Raw genomic sequence first — 24,923 nt, 5'->3', positions numbered from 1 at the left:
TTAGACTTTTCCATTCATATAGAATCTTTATATACGAATGTACCTGTCAAGGAGACGTTAAAATTACTTGCTGACATCTTTCCAGAAGACATTATAAAACTATTCGATTTCGTAATACACTCTGGATATTTCTTATGTCAAAACAAATTTTAGCCAAGTAGAAGGAACAGCCATGGGAAGTCCTCTCTCTCTCCTGCTTTAGTCAACTTTTATTTAGAACATCTAGAAAAAGTCCTCTTCTCATCTATTTTTCTTCAACCATCCTTTTGGGTAAGATATATAGATGACATCTTTACTGTATGGCCACGCAACAAAGACTCCTTACTGTTCTTTTTTAAACAGTATCAATTTCTTACATCATCGTATAAAGTTTACTATGGAAATGGAAGAAAACAACCAGTTATCTTTTTTAGACGTTCTCCTCATCCAGTCATCTTCAGATACTCTTACAACTACAGTTTACGGTAAACCAATGTTCACAGGTCGTTATATTCTTAAAGAATCAGCCCATTATCCTTGTCAAAAAACAGGAATCATAAAATATCTAATCAGAAGAGCCCAAACTAATTGTTCTACTTCTAATTTTCTACAGAAAGAACTTTCTACTATCCAACAACACATGAAACTCAATAGCTTTTCCGAAAAGAGTACCCAACATCTTCTCGATTCTTATAATCCACCACAAAACAATGAAGATTCAATATGTCGAGTTCCAATTCCTTACATCTCCGGGATTTCAGAACCTATCGCAGGAATTCTGAAGAAATATAAGTTAACAGCTACGTATTCACCTATTAACAAATTATCTTCCCATTTTCCTTCTCAACAAGACATGCTCAACTATATCTCTTCCTGGAGTTTATCAAATTCCCTGCAACTGTGATCTCTTCTATTTTGGACAAACTGGATGCTCTCTTGAAAAAAGAATCCAAGAACATCAATCCTCCATTCATCACAACAAACCTGAAAAATCTGGATTGGCTCAGCACGGGATTGAAACTAACCACAACATCCTTTGGTCAAAAACTCGCCTCTTACCTAGATCCCGTTATAAATTTGAATGTTTATTCAAAGAAAGTGTAGAGGCCTTACTCCATCGTCCTAACCTGAATCGGAATGACTGTATATCTGTATCAAAAATCTGGGAAAGTCTAATCAGGATAACTCATTAATTCATATTAATTTTATGTTATTTAATATTATTAATTAATATCTTTATTTTAATCATGTCTCTGCTTAAAAATATTCCCTTTAATACTTAGTGATATCACATCACGTGGCTTGTTCTATTTTTAAATGATCTATTGTTAGTATTCCACCTTGTATTTTTTTTACAACTGTTCTTGTAGTGCCACTGAAGATGGTCTGCTATTTCCAGACCGAAATATTTGGTTAATTAAATATCTTTATTGTGTTTACGTGCATATATTATTAAGGGGAAAGAAAGACAAGAAGAAAAATTACGTGTGAACAAAGGGTTAATGTGAAAGACTGTCTGCTGAACAAAATCTGTAAGTAGTTGTAATACTGAACAAGAAGAATATGTCAAGTGTCTATGTTTATGAGATATGTTAATGGTGAATTAGGCATAACCAAGATATGTCTTATATTCAATTAATATTATGCTAGATTGTGAGTTAGCTTAGAACTAAAGTTTAGAGTAGAAAGAAAGTTTAGAGTAGAAAGAAAACCATTTAATTAAGTCTGTTTGACTTAATTAAATGGTTTATAAACAATAGATTCCGTCAATGCACTATCTTAAAAAAAATTTGAACCTGCATAAGATAGAAGTTTATATGAATTATATTTAAACCACGACTAGTTTAAAGAAAAAATAATATAAGCGGGGAATATAAACGATATGTGCTTAGTCTTTGATTTAAGATTTTATGTTCTCACACTTAATATATAGTCTAACTGGCATGATCTTTAAAACAAATGAATTTGTTAGACTATAGAGCAGTGGTTCTTAACTGGTGTTCCCCGGAACACTTGTGTTCCGCGAGCTGGTTACAAGTGTTCTGCGATTAAAAGATGTCACATGACACAGTTCTGAGTGTAATTGGCTACTCTGATCCTAACAACTGAAGACTGCTATGCGCATTGACTTCTAACCAATAGAATATCGTTTATAGGTCAATGGCTCTATTAAATGATTTGTTATCCTTGCAAATAAAATAAATCCGAATATTAGCTCTATGCACTGTTTTTTGCACAGAGAATCCCTAGTTTCAAAAACATTATCGGCAATATTAAAACCTGTACTAAACTAAGTTGTAAAGACGGTAAATTACATCAAGTCAAGTCCTTTAAAAGCATAGCATGCCTTTTTAAAAAACTTTACATATCTATGGAAGCCAAGTACAAATCTTTGCTTTTGCACACTGAAATAAGATGATTATCCAGAGGGTAAAATGCTATTCTGAATATTAGAACTTAAGAATGAATTACTGGCCTGTTTTCAAAATGAAGATACAGATGTTTTTGTAAAAATGTCTTGAAAATGATATTTGGTGTGCTAAAATGGCATATTTAGTGATATTTTTAATTACTTAAATAGCATTAATACAAGTATCCAAGGGAAAAATGAAAATATTTTAACGTCCACTTACAAATTGTCAGCTCTTCAGAAAAAAGTATCTCTTCGGAAAAACCACATATTATTATTTGTCACCTCCAGGGAGTCCAAAGACTCATCGAGGGAGGGAACACTCTACAACTCTGTCTCCACCAACTTAAAGCAACGACACTAATGCCATCTATTGCCAACCACCACCACTAGTATTTCCACAGACAATCACAAACCTCCATGCCCACGTCATGATTCGAACCTGCAGCCTTTTGGCTGGAGAGCAGATATGCTAACCACTATCAGAAAAAAAAATACAATAGATATACAGTAGATATATTAAAAAAAAAATACAGTAGAAATACAGCATCATAATAAAAATGTCGAGAGAATTATTTTCGTTATAACAGAACATTTAACAATATTGGAAGAAAAAATTTCAAGTTACTTTCCTTCTTTAAATACATACAATTATGACTGGATACGAAATCCATTTGGCACAGTTAATACATTGAGTTGTGAATTTTTGTTACAAGAAGAAGAACAATTAGTTGCCTTGTCAAAGGATCGTACTCTAAAAATTAAATTCTCTGAAATAACTCTTGAGGAATTTTTGATTTTTGTCCAAGCCGAATACCGAGCTCCCTCCACAAGGGCACTGAAAATTTTGTTACAGTTTCAACATCATATTTGAGGTTAGCTCGGTTTCTCAATATTAACCACTAAAAATCGTGAAAGACTTACTAATATAGACAAAGAGATGAGTGTAGGTATATCACATATTAGACCTGATATTGCTAATCTGTAAAAGCCGACAAGCTCAAGTATCGTATTAAAATAAGTCCCATTTTTATAAAAGGCAAGTCCATGCATATATTTATTGTTAGTTTTATGACCCTAATGCTTTTGGTGTTCCCCAAATTTTTCTTATAATCAGAAGTGTTCCGTGACTTCATAAAGGTTAAGAACCACTGCTATAGAGCATGAGAAATAAGATATAGTAGATGGTGGCAGCCGAGGGTTACGGCAGCTGACCATTCTCAAACATTAAATATAGAAAGCAAAATCAAAGCAGGGTAATAAAAACACAAATTTAATTATTGCAGTGGTAATCCTTAGTCTGTTGATTGGAGAACAGCTACCTTAACAAATTGGACCAACCCAAATTGGTTAAGGTATCTGGGATTATATTGGAAGTTTCTTTTATGGTCATTTATTGTGTGTAATGGTAAATGGCTTCTTCTTATCAGATTTCGTTATCATTCGTCGGGTATACACACCTCCCTGGTTGGCTGAGTGGTTAGCGTATCTGCTCTCCAGCTAAAAAAAACAAACAAAAAAAAGGCTGCGGGTTTGAATCCTGCCACAGGCTTGGATGTTTGTGATTTTCTGTGAAAATATTAGTGGTTTGGGCGGTAGATGGCATTGATGTAGTTGGTGGTTTGTGAGTGGTGGAGATACAGAGTTCTAGAGTTGATGCCCTCCCTCGATGAGTCTTTGGACTTCCTAGAGGTGTCACGTAATAATAATAATGATACACCCCAACTCAACATCACCAGAGTTAAAGATTGGTACTATCAACATAAGAAGCCTGAATGGCAAAAAAATGGAGCTAGCTGAGGAATTAGATAAGTACCAGATCGACATTATAGGAGTGACTGAAACAAAAAAGACAAAAACTGGTGAGATCTTTCTGAGCAATAAATACAAAATGTTATATTCAGGCAATGACAATCAAGGAAAAGAAGGACTAGCCATAGTATTCAACACAAAATACGAGGCTAATCTTCATCAATGGCAGTCAGTCTCAAGTAGAGTAATGTGGGCAAATATGAAAATAGGGAACTGGACAATGAGACTTATTTGTGACTATGGTCCCACAGAAGGTTCTACTAAGGTAGAAGTGGAGGAATTTTTTGAGGCTTTAGAAAAAGCAACTGACACAATTAAAAAGGAAAAGTTGGTCCTTGTTGAGGATCTAAATAGCAGAGTAGGAAATGATTATGAGACATACAAAAATATTTTGGGAAAATTTGGAGAAAAGAGCAAAGCTAATAATAATGGCAAATATCTGTTGGATTTCTGCTCAGGACATGGACTGGTTATTACTAACACCATGTTCCAACATAAAAATGTGCACAAATTCACATGGAGAGAAGAGGCAAGGAATACGAAAAGTCTCATTGATTATGTTATTGTTGATAGTGATGTTTTCTCCTTGGTGCAGGACACCAGAGTGTACAGAGGATTTGAAATTGGAAGTGATCACTATTTAGTCTTGAGCAGGATAAAATTGAATTTCATATTGAAAAGAATGATATGTAAGAAAGTTTTAAAGCGAATAAAAGTTGAGCAGCTCTCAGATGTGAACTGTAGACAAAAATACACAAAGATTATTGAAGAAAAAATGAAAGAGTTTGAGAACAGGAATCAAACCTTGGAGATTCAGTGGCAAGCCTTAAAGAAAGCCCTGATTTATTCAACTAGAGAGGCATGTGGTGAAGTTGTCTGCAAGGATAGAAAAATCAGAACTCCATGGTGGACACAGGAAGTTAGAGGCAGTGAAGGATAAGAAGAAAGCATATCAAATGTTCCTGGCAAATAAGTCAACTTGTGCTCTTAGAGAATACAGAGACAAATGCAAGAATGCTAAACAGTGTGTGTAAAACTAGCTAAACAAAAGTCATGGGAGGACTTTGGCAAGAATATAGAAAATAAATATCAAGAAGGTGGCAAAATATTCTGGAGGTTGTTGAAGAAGCTTAGGAATGGAGGAAAGAGTGCTTAGAGATGATAAAGGTGACATGAAAACGTGAGAAAAAGATATCCTTGAAGTATGGAGTAATTACTTTGAAAAACAGCTAAATGAAACAAGCAGTGATGACGGCACAGTGGTAAAAAACACTGACCAGGCATGCAGTCAGGAATACATATCCATACTTGAATTAGAAAAAGGCCATCAAAGGCTTGAAATGTGGAAAGGCAGCAGGAGTAGATGATATTCGAGCAGAAATGCTGAAGTATGGTGGTATAAAAGTCTTACAGTGGCTGCACTGCATAGTTCAGAAAGCCTGGACAGAGGGACGAATTCCTGATGATTGGAGTAGAGCTCTCATAGTACCCATATATAAAAAGGGAAATAAAACTGAATGTGAGAATTACATAGGTATTTCCTTACTGAGTGTTCCTGGCAAGATCTATGCAAGTATACTTGAGAAACGATTGAGAAGAATTGTGGAAGAAAAGCTGGGTGAAGAACAAGCTGGATTCAGGCCAAATAGAGGCTGTCAGGATCAGATCTTCACTTTATGACAAATAGTCGAGAAAGCATGGGAATATAACAAAGATCTGTATTTAAGTTTTGTCGATTTGGAAAAGGCATATGACAAGGTGCCAAGAGAGGAGCTATTCAATACGCTACAGTTATATGGTGTCAATGGGACATTATATCATGCAATACTTAGTCTTTATTTGAGTTGTAAGTCAGCAATTAGAATTGAAGGAAGTACAGGAAGATGGTTAATGTTAAATCTGGTGTGAGACAAGGATGTACATTATCCCCTCTGTTATTCATTATCTATATGGATCACATTATGAAGGAAAGTGGTATTAAACATGATATCAAAATTGGAGATGTTAATGTCAGCTCTTTGCTTTATGCGGATGATGTTATACTTCTAAATAAATCTGCTACAAGTCTGCAAGATTCTCTGACTAAATTGAATAACTGTTGTAATAGATATGGTATAAAGGTCAGCAATAAAAAGACAAAGACAATGAAAATAGGCAGAATCATTGAAAATGTCAACTGTGTTGTGAATGGAGAACCTGTGGAACAAGTAAAACATTTCAGCTACTTATGCACGATTTTTAGTGAAGATGGTAAATTAAATATAGAAATAGACAACAGAATCAGCAAAGCTGGTATGGTGGGAAGTCAATTGAATAAATTCATATGGAATAAGAGAGAAATTAGTTGGAACACTAAATTAGCTGTATACAAGACAGGATTCAAACCAGTTTTAACTTATGGATCTGAGAGCTGGGTCAGAAGTAAAACACTTGACCAAAGACTAGAGACCGCAGATATGAGAGTCCTGAGAAAGATTAGAGGTGTGAATGGATGGCATCAATGGCAATATCATATTAAAAATGAGGATATTAGGAAAGAACTTGACATTGTCGGCATCCAGTAATGCGTTAGCAGAGCTAATCTATGGTCATTTAAACAGAATGGGCGAGGAAAGATTAGCGAAACAAGTGTTCTCTGCCAGGTTGGCAGGAAAACAACTCAGAGGAAGACCAAGATATAGGTGGATTGATATGGTACTTATATCTTACTTATACAGTGTGCCTTAGATGATAGAAATATAAGATCTGATAATGTCGGAGTCTTGACAAGTAACAGACTGATTTGGAGGAAAATTGTAGATAGGAAGTTAGTAATGATGTAATTTTTTTCATGTACTGCTATCATATCCTGTACAACCCTTGAGGGTACATGGCAGGAATTTGATGATGATGGTTCTGTTCTAGTCCATGCTGTTTGTTCATTATCATAACGCTAAATACAGTTATAGATTATATTGGTCTGTTCTGGTCTCATATTATTATACATATTTATTATTATAGATGAAATATCTTGAGTTCTGCCATTCCTTCTCTTCTCATTTGATTTATATTTCATTAATTGTTTAAGATATCAGGTGTTGACCATTCAGTTTGCATGCTCTATCCAATTTTGTTTGTAATTATTTAGGTTTTTTTTTCTATTGATTTTATTTTAAGTTCTTTTAAAATATCTTCCTTTTTTTAAAAAATCTAATAATGTGTATTTTACAGTTCTTCTCATGGATCTTATTTTATACCCAAGTTTTGCTATCATATAATGGTGTATGCACTATGACAAATGATAATTAACACCGGGTTTAAACCTAGATACTGCTCAAGTATTGTATATTTTCAAGCATGTTTCTTTTTGTACAATATTTGGATTAAGCGTTCTATTTATCAAGCCTGTAATATAAAAATTTTGAAGTTTTTAATTTTTTTCTTTTAAAGAGTCTTGTGCCATAGTTATATTACTCATTTACACAAAAACATGAAGCATTGGTAATAATATTTATTTGATAGAAAGCCAGATATTCAATGGCGGTGACAGTTGATTATAAGATAGAATGCAAAAAAATGGATTTATTTGAAACAGAAAGAGCCACGTGATGTTATAACTGAGGGAAAGATTAATCATTACTGTAAAAACAACCTAAACAACCAGGAAAAAGTACATAGAGTTTCAATCCCATACATTTAAGGAGTTTTAGAACCGATTTCCAGAATTCTGAAGAAATAAAATTGAGTGACTTTGTTTCTCCTTCTTCAAAAAATAAACACTCACCAATATCTCTCCCTGGTGTACACCAAGTTCCTTGTGACTGCCATCTATCCTACTTTGGACAAAGTAGATGCTCAATAAAAAAAGAGAATTCAAGAATATCTAGTTTTGAAGGGAAACTTACACTATAGTGTCATAAATCTACATGAAAACACAAGGAGAAATATTATTTATTAAATATACTGCCAAATATTTCGGTTTGAAACTAACAAACTATCATGAGTGGCCTGAATGACATTTTTTATAAAGTAGAGTGCAGACAATTGACTTATTCAAAATCGTACAAGCCGAATGATGTTAAATTGTTAATAGTGTTATGCTTCACTGAAGGAAAGGTTAACCATAAAAGTTTATATTATCATCCAAAAAAAATAATAATAATATCATACTAAACAGATCATCATTAGATAGATGTAGTATCTAGTGGTTTCTTAGGATCTTCTAATTTTATAAATATCATTGACCTTAATTTAAAAAAAGAAATGTGCCTTAGATCAAACTTTCCCATATTTTTGACAAGGATAGGCATTAATTCTGATTCAAGTTAGGGCGGTGAAGTAAGGCCTCATCACTCTCTTTAAATAGGTGTTAGAATTTATAGACATCTGTGCAGAAGGTGAGTTTTAGACCAGAGAATGTTGTGGTGTGTTCTGTGTTGCACCAATCCAGACTTATCGGATTTGTTGTGAAGAATATAAGATTGATGTTCTTGTATTTTTTTTCTATTGAACATCCAGTTTGTCCAAAGTAGGAAAGCTGGCAGTCACATGGAACTTGATATACACCAGGAAGAGACATCGTTGAGAGTTTATCTTTAGATCATGGGAAATATGTGGATAGTTTATTAATGAGAATATAAGTATCTACTAAATCATATTTCCTCAGAATTCTTGAAATGGGCTCTGAAATGCTGGAGATGTATGGGATTGGAACTCGATGATTCTTTGTTATTTTGGTTGGGTTTGTAGGAGTCAAGACGTGTAGTTCTTTCGGAGAAGCCATTTAGTTTCATATACTGTTTGTTAGTAGAAAGTTCTTCCTGTAACTGATGAGAAGTTGAACAGTTAGTTCTAGCTCATCGAATTAAACATTTTATGATTCCTGTCTTTTGAGAAGGATGATGTACAAATTGTTGGAGAAAGTATCGTCCAGTAAAAGTGGGTTTCTATAAACTGATGTTAAATTATCTGATGGTGAGTGGATGAGAATAATGTCTAAAAAGAATAATTTGTTGTCTTTTACAATTTCCATAGTGAATTTGATATAAGGGTGTAAGATATTGATTTTAGTTAAAAGAGTAGGTAAGGAATCTAAATTGTGAGGTCACACAGTTAAAAATGTCGTCTATATGTCTAACCCAAATTGAAGGTTGAAGATTTATAGATGAAAAAAAGGTGTCTTCTAAATTCTATAAATAAAAGTTGGCTACAGCAGGAGAGAGTGGACTTTGCAGTTCCTTCTACCTGGTTAGAATTTGTTTTGACAACAGAAATATCCAGAATGTATCACAAATTCAAATCGTTTTACTATATCTTGTGGGAAAATATCAGTAAGTAGTTGTGAAGTCTCTTTGAGAGGTACACTTGTGCTTGTGAATAGGGATTCTACATCAAAGCTCAAAGATCAGTAGATTGTATGGAGATATTTTTTAATTTTTCTAAGAAATCTGACAAGTTTTTTTAAAAAAGAACGAGAATTGCCTATATGTGATTTCACTGGATTTGCTAAATATTTGGCTATGTGTAAGTAGGTGAATCAATAGTCCACAATCAGACGGAGAGGAATATCTTTCTTATGGATCTTAGGTAGGCCACAAAACCTAGGAGTTCTTGCAAAATGTGTTTTTAACTTTTCTAGAGGGGATTTTAATTTCTTAAGTTGCCTGTTAGTGGGGTTGTGATTCAGTTCTTGGTAGGTTGAGCGATCTTGTAGTAAAAGAGAAAAAAAAAAAGGAAAAAAAAACCAGTAGCCACCAAATTGTATTTCTTCAGAATTTCTAGAAATTTTCCTTGGTTACTGAACCTTTCCATAGTATGTGTCCAGTGGTGAGCGGTTTAAGCTACAAAATCAGCTATGTATCTTGAATGGCAGAATCTGTACTGTTGTTTCACTGATTAATTCTTAGTCCTGTAAGTAGTGGAAGGGTTGGCTATTGATGACTTTTTCCATTATTCTGGAGAGGACAGAGATGATGGCAGTTGGTCAGTAATTTGACAGTAGACTTTGTTGCCGTTTTTTGGAATAGGATAGATATGAGACTGCTTCCATTCATTGGAATGAGTATCGGATATGTATCCTTTCTTTCATGGTTACACAGTGATCAGAATTCATCATAAAAATTATGGAAACAACTACTGTGTTAGAGTTAAACTTCAGTTTAATATAATGAAGTTTCTAGAAGTAAAACTTTCTAGAGTAAAACTTCCAGGAATATCTGGAAGTTTTGCTCTAACATGGTAGCTATTTTCATAATAATAAATTATAGAGATGATGCAAGGTGGGTGGTGTTAGCTCTGGAGTAGAACATTTGAGAACAATTGGGAAGGTGCCATCAGGACCAGAAGGCTTTTTAGTATCCAAGTTATTTAGTACTTTTCTGATGACTTTTTTCAAAAACTACAGGAGGCCTACAGTGCTTGGATTCTGATATGGTAGGAGGTGTTTTTCCTTGGTCATATTGCAGGAGTTTGAGATAAAGAGTGATGCCAGGAGGTCAGCTTCATCTTTGGGTGAAGTAACAGTAGTGCCATCAGGATGAGATAGAAGTGGAACTTCAAGAGGGCAGAAATTGCATCCAATGGCTTTAACAAGTGACCAGAAGGCATGGCTTCCATTTGGACACGAGGTGAATTTCTGCTGGTTGTCATCATGAAATTGGATTTGGGTATACTGATGATGGATCTGCATGTGTTGTGTGCTTTGGTATAGGCATAGTATGAAGCTGGAGGATGCGAGAATGGGAGTGGTTGCAGGAGACATATGAAATTGTGGTCTGAGTTGTTGAGAGGTGAAGTGACCTCTACAGTGTATCTGGATGGAAACTGGTCAAAAAGAGATCCAGAGTATTTGAAGAATGAAGAGGATTATCAGATTCGAGTGGATAAACGTACAATTTGTGTTTGGTCATTACTTATAGCAAAGACTTCTGCTTCTTGTCTTGCTTGGTCTGTGGTGTTGTAGTAGGAGAGCCAGTTGGAATTATGGACATTGATGTCACCCAGGAAGATGACCTCACTATTTGGATAGCTGGGCTGCAGGTGGTCAAGTTTCATTGACCACCTGCAGATATGAAGATATCTGAGCAATAAACTAATGCCTCTGTTTTGAGACTGGTAAATGCAACAAATGAAAGTTACTAAATGGGGTAAGGAGATCAAAACCAAGAGATTTTAAATTAGTCATTCTCTGGTATGCTCTGTCAGATTTCACAAAGGCACAGATGCCACCCTTGTGGTGAAAATAATTGTAAAGTGTGTAGTTTGGGCACTGGAGGTGGAAAGTAGTAGATGTAGCTGCAATCTGGGTTTTTTCCAGACATAAGATATCTGTTATCGAAGACTGCAAGTGATGGTGGACATCATTTATGTTAAGGCCACCACAGATGTTAGTAAAATGGATGTGAAAGTGAGTTTTTGATAAAGAGATTCTGGTATGAATTGTATGTTGTGGCTGATTGTGATGTGACTTTTTTGATGGGATTAATTTGTGGGAAATTTGCTTTTTTCGCAGTTGCACTGTTATTGTTTGTGAGAGTTTTGTTCATAAGTTTGAATTAGATGGAAGGATACAGTGGGGATGTGCAGCGAGAGAAGATACTCTTGAACATCCATACAAAGAGAAACCAGTCTCTTTGCCATGATGTGGCCTTGACAGTACTCCCCACATTCCACTACTTGGACTCCCTCTCAAGGCATGACCTGGCAGAGTATGTAGCAGTGGAATTATGCACCAGTTGATTGGGAAGCCTCCTGGCTTGTTACTGACAGATTTGTGCCTATGCACTAACTGGCAGCTGGCCTGCAGCACCACCATTTTATCTGCTGTATTCTTGAAATGTACTCAGGAGTTTCTGGATCTCTAAGTATGTTTGTCATGTCCTTGAAGAGTTCATTCACACTACACAGAGAAGAGAAGGGCGTGGAGGGAACAGAAACCGGAATCTCTTCTCTGGAGACCAAATGAGACATATTTGCCACTTTAGACTTCCAATAAGCTGGGCAGTAGTATTTCACTAGGTGACGGAAGAACATCTACCACTTAGTGACTAGTTGGCATTTCCTCCAACTAATAAGGTATCCCTTTTGTAGTGGGAATACTTGCTAGTTTTGCCAGAGCCGCTCTTTTTGGAAACAGGCCATATTGCAGAAAGGTGATGTTGACTGACAGGAAGAGGCTGTATATTGCTCATTCCCACCTGTTAGTACCCCATTCAATAAACTAATGCCTCTGTAATTATCAGGTTTTCTTTTATCTCCATTTTTAAATATAGGTGTTACTATTTTTGTATTCCATTCTATTTGTATTTGTCCATTTATGTATATTTTATTTATAAATTTTAATAATCTCTGATGGAATTTTTTTCTACCAAATTTATGCAGTTTGGAGTTTATCCCATCTTCTCTTTTTATTTTACTTAGGTTGCCCTTTAATTCTTTCATTATTATTATATCATTTAAAGCATTTTATAAGTTTTTAATGCAATTTTTTTTAATGTTAGTGTTATCTGTCCAAAGATCTGTAAAGCAACCTGAGATTTCTTTTAAATCTACATCACAATTTATATTTGCAGTTTTTTTTTATCTGCAAATTTTTATTCATGTGCTTTAATATTTCATAGGCACTGGGTCTTATTTTGTATATATCGTTTTCTAGGTATAATACAAATTTTTCCCAGCTTTCACTGTCTCTTTCTGGTTTCTCTTTTGTCTTTTTTGCTCATCTTTTTTTATATTTGATTTCATCTTCTTGTTTTTTACTACTCAATCATCTTTTTAAAGAGCTTGCTTTTTATTTTCAATTATTATTTTTATTTCATTGTCTGATATATGTAATTTTTTTATCTGTATGGTATTTTTTATGTCCCTAGACTTTTATATGCTGCTGATGTAATAATTTCTTTCATCTTCATATATCTTCAAACCTAAAGACAATTAAAAAGTCTATATCCATAGTGGGATTTGAACCGTAGCTTGCTGGTGAGAATAGATATACCTTAACCAATTGGACCAACCAGGATTATATTGCCAGTTTCTTTTATAGTTATGTATTGTGTATCATGGTAAATTGCTTCCTCTTATCAGATTTCTCGTACAAGGTTCTGTATTCTAGTCTATGCTCTTTATTCTATATTTCATTAATATTCTATATTAATGACCTCTCTCTCAAACTTCATATTCATATTTTTGCTGATGAGAGTACTCTCAATTCCTCTTCATTTGAAAAAACTTTTGCTTAAATGACTGAAAGTTCAGTATATTTTAAAATTAATGTCTTAACACTGATCTCCTCACTATTCTCAAGTATGAAGATAATCTGGTGATTTTCAGTACTATCAAAACATAGCCCTCTCATATAACCAAGAAAGATCTTATTTCTTACTTTTTGATAATGTTCATTTTGAGTTTCAATAATGAAGATCATCCCCCTCTCCTCCCCCTTTTTGGAAGATTTCACTTGCAGCTTAATTTGGCATAAACATTAATCCATAGCCCTCTCAGCCTCCAGAAACTTAGTTTTCATTCAAAATACTATTTCTCTCCTACTCAACTCCCTAATCCCATGACCAATAAAGAACAGTATTCTACTTGTGCAGTATTAGGTGGTGCTCCAAAACATGAAAACAATCTCCCTAGGAGCTCTTTATTGTATATAGAATAGGGCAGTTCATCTAATAGGTTACACCTCTTTCACTGACTCCTTTTCTCTTAGATTTTCTGTTTCTGAAGTATGCTTTTTTTCATAGCTGTAGCAAACTCATAGCATGGAGGCAACATGAAGATTTGACTGTAATTTCATGATGTTTTCAACATTATCCACTTTTTAGGGGTGGGGAAATCAGTAGTCTTAAAAATGAGTTCACATTTAAATGATCTAGCTTGTTATATGAAGATTTTAACAAAATAACAGTTTTTATAGAAACTTCAACTGCATTATATTCAAGCATATTATTATTACTATGTGACACCTCCAGGGAGTCCAAAGACTCATCAAGGGAGGCACCTGCTCTACAACTCTCCATCTCCACCACTCCACCAACCACAGCTACCTTCATCATCTACACTAACACCATCTACCGCCGACCACCACCACTACTATTCTCGCAGACAGTCAAGTATTTTCACAGACATCCATGCCCATGGCAGGATTCGAACCCGCAGCCTTTTGGCTGGAGGGAGAGCGGATATACTAACCATTCAGCCAAACAGGCTGGCTTGAAGCATATGATGCTTCAACTGCTTGCACAAACATTTGGAGCTTTATCTGCTTGTATACAAATCAGCATTGTGGAAATGCCCCACTATGTTGATTTGTCTGCTAATATTTTCAGAAGATTATTCAGAGAAAAAAAAACTATATAATGAATATGCAAAATGCAACTGATTAATTATATCTGCTTTAGGGACAGGAAGTGCTTGCTGCAAGTGAAAAGAATCATGTCTTACAGCAGAGATTAAAGGATATTCCGATTTCAGAAGAGAAGTGTATTGGTAGTTCTTGTAAACAGCCACTGCTGAAACATTCTCCTAATAGAAAAGGATCCCCAAAGAAATTTTTAAATAGGTAGTTTTTAATTTTTAATTTGATTAAAAGTATTAATTTTTACTTTTTTAAATTTTTCTTCCTTTTTTACATCCTCATTTCATCTCCGTTGATGTGTTTGTCTCAGTGGCTTGTCATGTCCAAGTAGCTTGGCTTCATGTACAGAATTAATTGGACACTTCATCCTACTTTCTCTACTTATGCATAGTCCACAATATGTCAAAGATTACATTCTCTGTCTAATTTCCAATTTTTTAGATTGAAACCCTTCCATCTATTTATAAATGCTTTTTATAAGTGAAGACAACTTCCATTCTCTGTATGAGACTGGAATTAGTCTTCAGTTTTAAAAGAATTTTATTCTTCTGATAAATTCATTATAATAGTTTCCACTGAGCATGCAAGTCACTGTAAAATGACTTCAGCATTGAAGATGGGCATCATATATAGATCATTTATATGTTACAAAGATCATTAATGTGATATAAAAACTGCATATAATTATTTTTATCATTAATATATGTATCATTAATTATTTAAATTAATTAAAATATTATCACATTAGATGGCTGGCAATAAAACAGTAGCTGTGAGATATCTAAATTTGATTTATAAATTTTGATAGCTATTCTATAGTTTCATTTATGGACATTATATAAATTTCATTTAAATCTTACACTCTAAGGGAGCAGGAAAAAAACCCAGCAAGATACAATTACATTATTTACCTAACTTTCTCTCTTTTTGACATATTCTCATCATCATCATCATCCTTTCAGGGATTAGGCCCAGTAGCCCAGTTCCAGTCTCTTTCCATTTTTTACTTGGTCGTCCCTGACTTCTGTATCCTCCAACCGGGTAGTTTTGGAGTATTTTTTTTGGGCATTCTTGAACTGTCCATTCTTTTGATATGGTCAATCCACTTCTTTTGGTATTCATATACTTTTCTATTACTGAGTCTGTTTTTAGTTCTTTACATATTTCTGTGCTTCTTTTGTCCCAGAGAGTATAGCCTGCTGTCCTTCGCAGGAAATTAATTTCTCCAGTTTTTATGGTCCATAATTCACTTCCATACAGTAGAGGTCTTGCCAGAACTTTATAAACTCTTATTCCTGTATGCTTTTGAACTTGTTAGGTTTGAAAATATTATTGATCATTCCTGTTATCTTTAGAAATTTGAAATTTTTATGTCAATGTCAGCTTCTTTTGTATATGTTACAGCACATGCAAGGTATTTGAAACATTTAATTTGTTCTAAAATTTTATTTTCAATCATGATTTTACTTCTGACTGGAAATGGTTATTTAAATGGCATAATTTTTGTTTTATTTGTTGAGATTTGCATTCCAAATTTTTTTTGCACTTTTATGTTTAAGACATATATTAATTTTTGAACTTCACATCTTTTCTTGCTATGATTATTTGGTCATCTTCAAACAGAAGGGTATTAAGCATAGTTCCATGATCCAGTTTAAATGCCGGTTTTATATTTTCCTTCCATTTCTTTACTAATTCATCTATATAGATATTAAATAACAGTGGTGAAATTGGGCACCTTGATGGACCCCTCTGTTTATTGATTTCCATTCTGTAACTTTTTCATTGATTCTTACAGCTATTTGGTTTTCTAATGCATGTTAGTTATTGTAGCAAACTACTGATTTGGAATGTTTAGATTCTTGAATATGGTTCACAGATTGCTCCCTAAGACTCTGTCAAAGGCTTTCTGGTAGTCTACAAATGCTATGTGGATTTCTATGTTATATTTGTAATTTTTTCCATTGAGATTTTTAATGTAAAAGCTGGGTCATGCACAGTCATCCTTTTCAAAAGTCATTTTGTTCTTTGTAAAGTTTATGTTCTACATATGATTTTAGTTTTGAAGTTAATATTTTTGCTTATAACTTATAACCAGTATTTAGAAGACTTATTCCTCTAGTTTTCACAGTTGCACTTATCGTCTTTTTTGTATATTGGGATGATAATTATCTTATTTCTGCTTCCTGGGATTTTTCCTTACTGCCAGATATATTGTTAAATAATTTTAAAAGTCATTTGATGAATAGAATGTCTGCATATTTTATAAGTTCTATATTTATTCTGTCTTCTCCAGGGTATTTTCCTGATTTACTTTGCTGTATTGCCTGTTGGATTTCTTGTAATGTTATTTCTTCCACTATATAGGTAGTAGTAAGCATTATGTCAGTTTTAGATTTGTTACTATCTTGCCATAAGTTTTGGAAGAAGTCCAGCCAGTTTTTCTCTTTGATTATTTCAAGTTTCACTTTTCTTTTACCTCCTTATTCATATTCCTTAGAATTTTGTATGTATTTCTCTTCACGGTAAGATCTCTTTCCAATTTTGCTATGAAGGTATCCCTGTTTCTCTATTCTTTTTTTGATGTGCTTTTTTTTGCTATTGCTCTTGTATTTATAATTACTTTTTGCTTCTGGTGATTTTGTGTTTATCTAATGTTTATATGGTTCTTTCTTATCTTTGATTATTGCTTTGATGCCTTTCTCCCAGTTTCTTATTCCCTTTCTTTCTTCCATTTAAATTTTCTAAAAAAAGTAGTTGATACTTTTATCATCCAAGAGTTGAACTCTAAAAGATTCCTAGAGATTTCTTTTAGCACTGATTTGGTTAATTTTAAACCATCTTGGGAGTAGAGTATTCTTAATTTTCCTTGTAAGAGATAATGATTGGATTCTATTTCTGCACTTCTAAACACCTGACTAGTATCATATTAGCTGTTTTCCTATTAGCTATTATATAGTCTGTTATACTTTTTAGGTTTCTTGTTTCCCAAGTGAATTTATGGCGATCTTTATGCTTGAAAAAAGTGGTTCTAATTTTTGAGTTATTATATGCAGAAAAATCCCTAAGTCTGTATCCATTTTTATTGCATGTTGTTTTCATCATTTGTTCCTATATTTGTACCTAGTGGAATGTTCCCCACTCTGGCATTAAAATCTCCCATTATTAATAGATAATCATTTGCATTTATTTTATCTGTTATTTTTTGTAAATTTGAATAAAAGGCATTGCTATCTTCCTCTCCTCCTTCCTGTAAGGCACAGATACCACTAATAGTCAGGAAGCCATAGTTTATTTGTAATCTTAATTCTAGAATTCTCTCGCTCCAGTATTTGTAATGTGTGATATATTTTTTAATTGATTTGTGACTAAAAATCATTACTCCTGCTTTTACTCTTTCTTCCTTTTTAACTCTACTGTAGATATAGATGTAATTATCTGTTTCATATGAACCTTTTAGTTTATTCTTTGTTACTCTTATTACTGCTAATTTGATATTTCTGTCTATTAGAGTTTTGTCCAGATCTTGATATTGTAATGGATACTCTTGAGTAGCAAGATTCCAGATATTCTTGTTTATTTTTATTTTTCCCCTTATCCTGCTCTTATTTGGTAACCTGTCTGAGTCCTTTTCCAGAGTGGTAGTCCAGTTACTTCTTTCTTGAGGCATTGGAGTAAGAAAAGATTCAGATAGATTGGTTACTGGCCATCCACAGCCTAGCTTGGTGGTGGGCTGCATGCTATGATCCTCTCAAGTAGGATCACCTAGCCTCTCCTCTCCAATACAACTCTCACCTCCACATGGTGAACCCTGGAATCTGAGCAACTAAGTGGAAGATTAGGTACTAAACCTCCCACCTCCCAGTGGGCTTCTAAACTTGGCCAAAGTTTCCCTTCTCTTGTGAACAAGCTTCCCACTGGGAGGTGGGGGGTTTAGTACCTAATCTTCCACTTAGTTGCTCAGATTCCAGGGTTCACCATGTGGAGGTGAGAGTTGTATTGGAGAGGAGAGGCTAGGTGATCCTACTTGAGAGGATCATATATTGCGCATCCATCCCCTTTGAACTCCTTTTTCATATTGTGAAAATTATAAATATTTTGGTTCACCAGAAATTCAGTCAGAAATGTTCATATTCTGGAGATATAAAAGATTTACAGTGTCTGGACTGCATAATTCAGAATTATGCTGTCCAGACACTGTAATGTGTGTAATGTGTAAAATTTTACACAATTCTGGACTGCATAATTCTTCTGAATTATGCAGTCCAGAATTGTGTAAAAATGGAAATAAAAGTAAATTTGAAAATTATGGAGGAACTTCCCTATTGCATGTTCCTTGTGAGATTAAGTATATTTAAGTATATTAAGTATGAGATTAAGTATATTTAAAAGAAGTTGGAAAAATTATGAAAGAGAAATTTTGGGAAGAATAAGTTGGAGACTAGACTAGACCAGGTATGAGTTGTGAAGATCAGATTTTCACTCTAAGACAAACATTCAAAAATAATAAGGATCTCTATTTAAGTTTTGTTGATTTAGAAAAGCATACAGAAAGGTACTAAGAGGAAAAACTGTTCATACTGCAGTTATGTGTAGTCAACAGACCAAGCCAACTTAAATAAAGAACTCAGTCTTTATTTAAGTTATAACATAGGCATATCAGTTAGATTTGATCTGTATTTAACAAGGATTTGCATTTAAGTTTTATAGATTTGGAGAGGCATGTGACAAGGTGCCAAGAGAAAAGCAATTTAGAATCAGAACACTTGCAAGTAAATGGGACATTTCATATTACAATATATATAGTCTTTAATTTGCAAGTCAGAATTGAAGGGGTGACTTCAGTTTCAACTTATGTAACATTTGATGTAAAATCAAGTGTAATATAAGATTTTACACTGTGCATCCTTGGATTAACTTGTTATTCATAATCTCTGTGTATGAATCACATTGTGAAGGAAGGTGACATAAACTTGATATTGAGATTACAGATATTCAACTTAGCTTTGGGAAGAATAAGTTTACTTTGTGCATGTAATGTGAAAATAAATCCATTAAGTTTTCAGATTCTTTAGCTAAATGAAATAACTAATATCATAAATTTTGCATGAAAATAAACAATAAAAAGAAAAACAGGCAGGAATATAGAAAACATCAACTGCATTCTCAGTGGGGAATCTGACAGTACTGCTATTTAGGTACTTTTTTTTCTTTTTTTTTTTTTTTAATAGCAAATTGTACTTGTCAAGAAATTGTATTCATGTTTAATCCTCTATCCAGGTGTAAGCAAACAAAGCTCATGCATGAAAAAAAAAAAAAAAACTATCACTTTTCCGTGAAGATAACTAATTAAATTTGGAAATAGCTAATAGAGCAAACAAATCTGAGAAGCATCTTCAAGAAATTTATTTGGAATAAGAGAGAAATTAGCCAAAACCTAAACTAGCAGTACACAAGATAATGTTCAAACCTATTTTTAGCATAAGCATCTGAAAGCTGGGCTAGAAATAAAACAGTTGGTCAAAGATTAGATATAATACAATTGAGAGTTCTAAGAATATTAGAGGATAACTGGTAATTAGTTTACAGAATTAACAACGCAATAAAGTATATTAATTAAAGGTAACTTTAATGAATTACTTTAATGAATATCTTTAATTAATATACTTTATTGCGTTGTTAATTCCGTAAACTAATTACCAGTTATGCCTGACCAACGTATAAGCCTTGCTACTAGAATATTAGAGGATACAAAATTAATAACGGAAAACTCACGTACAAAGATTATTTAATAGTATAATTTTCGCCTGTGTGTCACAGGCATCTTCAGTACATTCTAAGCTCAAATTAAACAATAACTGACAATTCCAAAAAGCGCCACCTAGGTAGGTGGTGCTTTTTGATTATTATTATGCCACCTAAGATTATACTATTAAATAATCTTTGTACGTGAGTTTTCCATTATTAATTTTGTATCGATATGTCTACTCACAGTATACCTCTTTTAACACTTAATATTAGAGGAATTATTATGTGGCACCTCCAGGGAGTCCAAGGACTCATCGCAGGAGGGCTCTACTTTACTTTGCTATATACATCTCATCCTCTCCACTACTACTTAATTCTCCTACTATGACACTACTTCCATCAACACCATCTACTGCCATCATTACCAATTATCTGTAAATTGCATGTGATCTAAAGATTGATTTGTCTGTATGCAGGATGAAAAAGTTGAGTTTCCAGGAGAAAAAAATCTTGCTACCTCTGCATGAGATTGTCTAACTCACCTTCAGTTGAAAAAGCCCATATAACAATACCTCTTGTCATGATGAGAATCGAACCCTGGTCTATTCCAGTTGAAGGGTGCAATGTTCTGTTCATTCTCCTAATGAACAGCACCAATGCCAGCAACATATTTAAAATGGATATATTGTTTGCATTTGGGAATGTGCGATCAGGGCTAATCTCTTGTTATTCATGACTTAAACAGAATGGAGAGGAATGGTTAGTTGACCAGGTGTTTGATGACAGGAAAAGACACAGAGTAATATGTAGTTATATTGATGCAATTCAGGTTTATTAGAAGAAAAAATAATGCCCTCGCATATATCAAATTAATTTGGAGGAAAATATTGATAGAAAGTTTGCAATGTAAATTTAATGATGTACTGCTACAGCCTACAGTATCTTGTACAACCCTTTCCCCCCTCTTTTGAGGGTACAATCAGGAAGTTGACAATGGTTTTGAGACCTGTAGTAGCTCTATTTATATATATCTTTTTTGCCAATTCATTTTGGAATGTGACATTTTTAGGCAGCATTTCCAAATGTAAATGTATCAAGGTCTTATAAAGAGGAATAACAACTTCCTTATCTCTACTTGTTAATGTGTTCTTCAATAGTCAAGTAATCTTATGGGCTACCTTAGCAACTGTAGCAATATGTCTTCTAAACTTTAACTCTCTGTTTACCACCACCACCATCCCTTTTGAAGGATGGTGGTGGTATTTGAAGGTGTTTTTAAGGTTGTTGCATCAGCATGCAACCACCTTCAAAATCTCTACTTCATCTATTTCCTGGAGTACAGTGCCATCAATGTGATACATGACTTAATCTATTTATCCCAAAATGTATAACTTGACATTTCTCCACATTAAACTGAGCCCCATTATCTTTTGCCCATTCTGATGGCTTATTTAAATCATCTTGCAATCTCCACATCACCTTGATTAACTATTACACTACCTAATTTTGCATCATCAGCAAACAACTGAATATTTCTTTTCAGGTTATTTCCTATATCATTTATGTACAAATTAACACAATGGTCCCAGCATCGAATCTTGCAGCACACCACTAGTCATCTGTTTTTGCATCGATTCTTCCTCCATATACCACTTTTTGATATCTGTCTAGCAACCACCCTCTTATCCATTTAACCAGTGTCATATCCATCCCCATTTGTTCTAATTTGCATAATAGAGTTCCATGTGGTATTCTGTTAAATGCATTTGCAAAATACTACAGAATCATCACGTAGCCCTTTCTTTTATCCAACTCTGCTGTTACTTTATTAAAAAAATATAGTAAATTACTAAAGCATGGCCGACCCTCACTAAGCCATGTTGTCCTTCATACAGTATCATATTTTTATCCACCCATACTTGAATTCTGTTTTTGACCAATTTTTCCAATACTTTTACCATCATTCCTGAGATACTGATTGGTCTATCATTTGCTACCAGTCTTAGAACCTCCTTTATGCAAGGGAATTATTTTGCCCTCTTTTCACTCCTTTGAAACTCTATCAGGGCTGGAATTAAATTAAAGAGCCTAGTCCATGGCATTGCCAGTTCCCTTGCACATTCTCGCAAAACCCGAGCTGATATTCCACAGCTTTACTTACATTGAGATTATGCAATATTCCAAGACCTTCCAATTCATCCATCTGATCCTGCATTAAAACAGTAACCTCACTAGGATGATATACTCTTGCAAATTGTGTAGACTTCACTGAAAAGGAACTATACATAGCAATAGATCAAACAAAATGCAGGAAAATCCTCAGGGAATTGATGGAATCAGAGCAGAAGCTTCCAAAAATGGTATAACACATATTCCCATCCCCTTTGCCATAACGAATCAAGCATTAAACACTGGAACAATACCTCAACAGTGGAACAAGGCCTTATTGTCTCTATACCCAAAGAGGGCAGTCTTAATAGAATGGATAACTACAGAGGTATTACTTTGCTATCAACCACAGTTAAAATCTATAATAGGATGATACTCAATAGAGTAGAACCTTACTTAACACCACTTTTAAGAAAAAACCAAGATGGATTTCTAAAAAAAAACGATGTACAATAGAACAGATACATTGCATCAGAAGAATCATAGAAGGTTCATGTGATAAAAACTTACCACTCTTTAACCTTTATAGACTTCCAAAAAGCCTTTGACTCCATTAATAGAGAAGCAATGTTTAAAATACTCAACTTCTATGGTCCATCCTCGGCACCTTATAAATATTACATTGCTACAGTAATCTTTAAAACAGAAACATCTGAATCCTTTCCAGTGACAGGAGTCCTGCAAGGTGATGTACTAGCACCTCATTTTATTATTATTATTATTATTATTACATCCTCCATGGAGTCGACAAAGTCATCATAGGAGGTTCAATTGACAACATGTTTATCATATAGAATCTTAAAGTCCTTAACACTAATTGCATTAACAACACATTCTGGTAATGCATTCCATTCACTGACAGTTCTCCAATCTACTCCTCATACCCCTCTTCACCACACTTTTACATAACTTCCAGGAATGACCTCTGGTTCTCCTCCTCTCACCTTCTACTCTTTTTATAATCCCCTCTGGATTAATCTGATAAAATCCACTCACTAACTTAAACATCTCTATCATATCACATCTCTTCCTCCTATCCACCAAACTCTGCAAACAACCCTCAACCTCTCTCCATAGCTAGAATTCCAAAGTCCTGACATTGTCTTAGTCACTTGCCTCTGGACCCTTTCCAATGTCTCCACATCACATTGAAAACCAGGTGACCAGATCTGAGCACAGTCCAAGTATGGTCTGACCAGTGCCTTATACGGTGGCACAAGCACTTCCTTATCTTTGCATGTTAGAATACTTCTTATCATAGCACTAGCAATGTGCCCTCTAAACTTCAGTCTACTGTCAGCTATCACTCCCAAATCTCTAATCTCATCCACTTCTTGCAGTACAGCACCATCAATATAGTACACAGCCTTATATTTCTGCACTCCAAAATGCAACACCTTGTGCTTATTGATATTAAAACTACAACCCCACTCTTTTGTCCAAGTCAAAAGTCTATTCAAATCTTTCTGAAGGGAATTAACATCAGCAATGCTACTTATAATTCTTCTGAACTTTACATCATAATCAGCAAACAACTGAAGATCTCCAGTCAGTCCACATGATATATCATTTTTACAAACAAGTCAAATAGCAGGGACCGAAGAACAGAACCCTGGGGTATGCCACTGGTTACCCTTCTTTTTTGAGAAACTGCTCCATCATAGACAACCTGCTGGTATCGTTCAGAGAGCCAATCTCTGATTCATCTAACCAATATACTGTCTATTCCCATCCTCTGTAGCTTGTGCACCAACTTATCATGTGGTAATCTATCAAATGCTTTTGCAAAGTCCAAGATTATCACTGTATATAATTCTCCCTTTTCTAGCACACTTGTTATTATAAATATTTAACACACTTGTTATCATAAAATGCAAGTAAATTACTAAAACAGAACCTACCCTTTACAAATCCATGCTGATCATCATAAAGAATGCTATGTCATCAACCTAGTTCTGCATTCTATTCCTTACCAATCTCTCCAACACCCTTACCACAACTTCAGTTATACAGACTGGCCTATAGTTAGAGACTTCTGACTTAGAGCCATGCTTGTGGAGTGGTACTATTTTGCCTTCTTTCCATCCTTAGGAACCCTACCCACTGCAAGACTTTCATTAAATAACCAGGTCAAGGGCATAACCAATTGTGGTGCACATTCCTTAAGCATATGTGGTGATATATCATCCATTCCCACAGTCTTATTCACATCTAATCCAACAACATCTGATACACCTCTGCTTCTTTCACTTCTAATTTTTCTAATACTTGCCTCTCTTTTATATATTGTACCGGATCATTTATAAAAGTATGATATACACTGATGAAGTGCTCGTTTAATAATTCCACTATATCCTTTGCAGCTGTTAGTCTACTCCCATGACTATCCACTATTGTTAGTCTGCCATAATTATTCTTCCTCTTGCTTGCTATTTAGCAGAAAAATTCCCCTGAGTTAACCTTGGCTTG

General features: G+C 34.3%; 1 protein-coding gene across 4 annotated transcripts in view; it reads left to right on the top strand.

Moving 5' to 3' along the window:
* The window catches only part of LOC150109791 (uncharacterized), a 342,753-nt gene that overhangs the window by 64,167 nt on the left and 253,663 nt on the right, over positions 1-24,923 (top strand). For all 4 annotated transcript variants that reach the window (XM_090411378.1, XM_090411294.1, XM_090411217.1 and 1 more), the window contains one exon: positions 14,581-14,741. In XM_090411378.1, coding sequence (XP_090267504.1) covers positions 14,581-14,741 — 161 coding nt within the window. The remainder of the gene's footprint in view (positions 1-14,580; positions 14,742-24,923) is intronic.

This window comes from Typopeltis vanoorti, chromosome 1, assembly GCF_054136105.1.
Source record: "Typopeltis vanoorti isolate ZY-2024b chromosome 1, IOZ_Tvanoo_1.0, whole genome shotgun sequence".
Lineage (NCBI taxonomy): Eukaryota > Metazoa > Arthropoda > Arachnida > Uropygi > Thelyphonidae > Typopeltis > Typopeltis vanoorti.
The sequence above is the reverse complement of the archived record's forward strand: the minus strand, read 5'-3'. Positions and strand labels throughout refer to the sequence as shown.